Source organism: Bidens hawaiensis, unplaced genomic scaffold (assembly GCF_021521415.1).
Source record: "Bidens hawaiensis isolate Kalapana, Puna unplaced genomic scaffold, B.hawaiensis_p1.1 tig00021536_1, whole genome shotgun sequence".
Taxonomy (NCBI): Eukaryota; Viridiplantae; Streptophyta; class Magnoliopsida; order Asterales; family Asteraceae; genus Bidens; species Bidens hawaiensis.
The window spans coordinates 184,398-188,095 of record NW_027493355.1 but is presented as its reverse complement, the minus strand read 5'-3'; the positions used below and the strand labels follow the sequence as shown (position 1 = coordinate 188,095).

The 3,698-nt window shown below is 38.5% G+C and overlaps 1 protein-coding gene across 1 annotated transcript; it reads left to right on the top strand.

Moving 5' to 3' along the window:
* Positions 1-1,755: 1,755 nt before the first annotated feature.
* On the top strand, positions 1,756-3,078 carry LOC143563830 (mitogen-activated protein kinase kinase kinase 20-like). The gene has a single exon (XM_077051289.1). The coding sequence runs from the start codon at positions 1,779-1,781 to the stop codon at positions 2,940-2,942; it is 1,164 nt and encodes a 387-aa protein (XP_076907404.1). The 5' UTR covers positions 1,756-1,778; the 3' UTR covers positions 2,943-3,078.
* The last annotated feature ends 620 nt before the right edge of the window (positions 3,079-3,698 follow it).

Here is a 3,698-nt window from a genome sequence, read left to right as displayed (position 1 = left end):
ACATTAATAATGTAACCTCACTTTCTCAGTTCATAACCAATTATCTACAACAAGGCATATTCATACCTTAGGAAATAAGCATCATATCTTACTAAATATCCTAGACTTGTTTTGATTATACTTTTAGAAACTTTATCCCAAAGTTTTTAAAATGGTAATAACAACATTAACAACACAACCTTAATAGATTCCGTTAAGAATAAAAATATAGTTTGTTGAATATCTTTTGACTTGTTTTGATTATATATTTAGAAACTTTATCTCTCAAGTTTAAAAATGGTAATAACAACATCAACAAGCCAACCTTTATATCAACATTCAACATGGTAACAACATTTTCCATATACAATAGTACAAATGTATATATACTTTCAAAAAGAACTCAGATATTTTTTTTGAACGACACTCTCCTTACTTTTTTTATATTTTAGACCACCGCACTCCTTAATTTGGAGAGTCACCATTGCCCCACTCCGATTAGACTTTGCTATCTTAATCGGGCATACGCTCGCTTCAGAATCTGGCATGGGAATTCCCTAAGAAACCATACCGTCAGCTGCCACCTGACAGTCGTTGTGTCGTCACAAGAACATTGAGGTGAAAAAATTGGTTTGAAACTCAAAGCCGGTTTGGGTTGAAACCAGTTTAGTTTGGTCAACAAAAGTCAAGTTTACAACCGGTTTCGGTTCGGGTTGAAACCAGTTTCTTGACCAAGATACGATCGGTTTCGGTTCGGGTTTTGATCGGTTTCGGTTCAGTCAGCTGGTTTGGAACCGGTTTCGAGGGAGAATATTACAGAACCGGTTCCAAACCTACGATTTCCTGGTTGGAATTCCTGGTTTATCTGTCGTACAAGAGCAAAACTCTTTGGCGTAACACACGGTGGGATGAACACTCGAGTGAGCTCGGGATCCGAACCGAAAATCTCGCAAGACCTAGTTCAAATCCTTCGTTTCCAACATTCCCTAAGAAACCATACTGTCGGCCGCCACTTGACAGTCGTTGTGCCGTCACAAGATCATTGAGGTGAACAAATCGGTTTGAAACTCAAACCGGTTTAGTTTGGTCAACAAAAGTCAAGTTTATGACCGGTTTCGGTTAAGCTTGAAACCAGTTTCTTGACCAAGTTACGATCGGTTTCGATTCGGGTTTTGATCGGTTTCGATTCAGTCAGCCGGTTTGGAATCGGTTTCGAGGGAGAAGATTAATTACAAATCGGTTCCAAACCTACGGTTGCAGTCGGTTGGAATTCCTGGTTTATCTGTCATACAAGAGCAAAACCCTTTGACGTAACACACGGTGTGACGAATTAAAACTCGAGTGAGCTCCGGATCCGAACCGACAATCTCGCAAGACTTAGTTCAAATCCTTCGTTTCCAACATTCATCAAAAATGCCACCGGTAAAGATCGAACTTGATAATAGATGCCATGATAAAAACTTTTGTAAGATGTAGGAAACGCGGCTGGTTGTTGGTTACCAATCCCCGCATGCCTAATTTTAGAAACTCCATAGAAACAACCAATTTGCACACCCCACCACATGACTCGTCGTCGTAAACCCTAAATAAATAAAATTTTATTTTCCCATTTGCAACATTGCACATTTTGCATTCTCTTTCTCACCCTAATTTTCATTCGTTCATACACAAAGCAAAAAATAATGAAGATGAAGAAGAAGAGAAGTCGAATTACAGAACAACAACACTATTCCAAGAAGGTAATAAAGCGAAACAATCACCACCAGCAGCAGCAGCAGCAACAACAACCACAAGTCCATATGTTCGAATTAACAATTACTAACAACAATAAGAAGAAAAATTATTATTATGGCGACGGAAAAACATGGGTGCGTGGTGGGTGTATCGGCAAAGGGTGTTTCGGGTCGGTTTACATGGCGACTTTGAAGAAACCCAAATTAAAATACAGCTCATACCCACCAATTATGGCTGTCAAATCGGCTGAAGTTTCATTGTCATCTTCAATTCAAAAGGAGAAAGAGGTGTTGAATAATGTTAAAGGGTGTCGTAATGTGATCAGATGTTTTGGAGATGAGATTACTAATGCTGGTAATGGGCTTATGGTGTATAATTTGCTTTTGGAGTTTGGGGCTGGTGGAACCCTAGCTGATCTGATTAGTAAATCGGGTGGCATCGGGTTGCCTGAACCCGATGTCAAGCGATTTACTCGATCCATTGTTCGTGGGTTGTGGCATATTCACCAGTGCGGGTATGTGCACTGTGATTTAAAGCCTGATAACATTTTACTCGTTTGCAATTCCCATTGTTCAGTTTCGGGTTGTTCTGGTTCGGGTGGTGATGAATTCGTAGCTAAAATTGGCGATTTAGGGTTAGCGAAAAGGGCGAAACAGAGCAAGAAGGGGAAATTGATGTCGTATTGGAGAGGTACGCCGATGTATTTATCGCCTGAAGCGGTAAGTGATGGTGTCCAGGAAGCGCCTGCGGATATCTGGGCAGTCGGGTGTATTGTGCTCGAAATGTTGACTGGGTGCCCGCCCTGGGGTCGGGAATCGGACACCATGTGTGAAGATGTTGTTAATCGGATTGGTGATAACGAAAGTCCTTTAATTCGAACCACGTTGTCGAGTGAAGCCAAGAGTTTTTTAAAAGGGTGTTTTGCGAAATCGAAGTTTAGATTGACGGCCGATATGCTTTTGGTGCATCCGTTTCTCGAAGGGATTGATGATGATGAAGGTGACGACGAAGATGATGATAGTAGTGATGTTTACGATATAAACGCGATCAGTTCGTTAATTATGTCTGAAAACGAAGACGGGTATTCGTCGTATTGGTCAGAAGACGACGGTGAAGGTACCGAAACTGACATGAATTCGTGTTTTTCTATAGGGGAAGAGACCAGTACAGTTGCCCCATTGAATGGAGTACAGCATCCTATTAGTGTAACTATTTCTTCAAGAGTATAAGAGAGTTTGTATCATGTTTTGTGAGGGTTTAATGTAGTTACATACTTATGTTATGTAGTCATATGTTTATGATACAGAGTATACTAAATGTATGTGAAATTTGATTCATTCTTTGTGATGTTTTCTTTTGTCTGTAGCTGGATTTGGTTAAAAGTTTTGCTTTAACTTTATAGGTTGTATATTTCTTCAATCAATCAAATATGATTTTGGTTTTGGTATTGAGATAGGAACCTAAAGATTCTGGTTGCATCTTATTGTTGTACTAGGAAGGTGTCACTGTTGCGGTCAAACATGGGTAATTTGTATGTGGATTTAGATTAGCAAAAGCTTCGATCACATTACTGCAAGTTTTAATTAGCAATCCTTTGATAAGTATTAACAATAATTTCTTAATAGTTTGTTACAAGTAGGTTAACATTGATTAAACTTTGAGCAATGTACATTTATGGTTTATGTGGTTAATGCTCTGATCTATTTTGCAGAGGGAAGTACACTCAAGATTGTTCTCAAAAGATTTTAATTTTATGGAGAGATGTAAATTTATTACTTTGTAAATATTAGGTTTTGTTATGATTTAACGAGAAATAATCTATCAGTACAATTCAACCGTAGAAAAAACCTACCAGGATAAACTATTCATTGAAACTCGGTCCATCAATGAAAATTAATCAAGCAATTTCTGAAACTGAGTGTACAATAGTAATTGTGTTCATGTAACTTTATGATCAATAATAATTGCGTGATCAGTCGTTAATA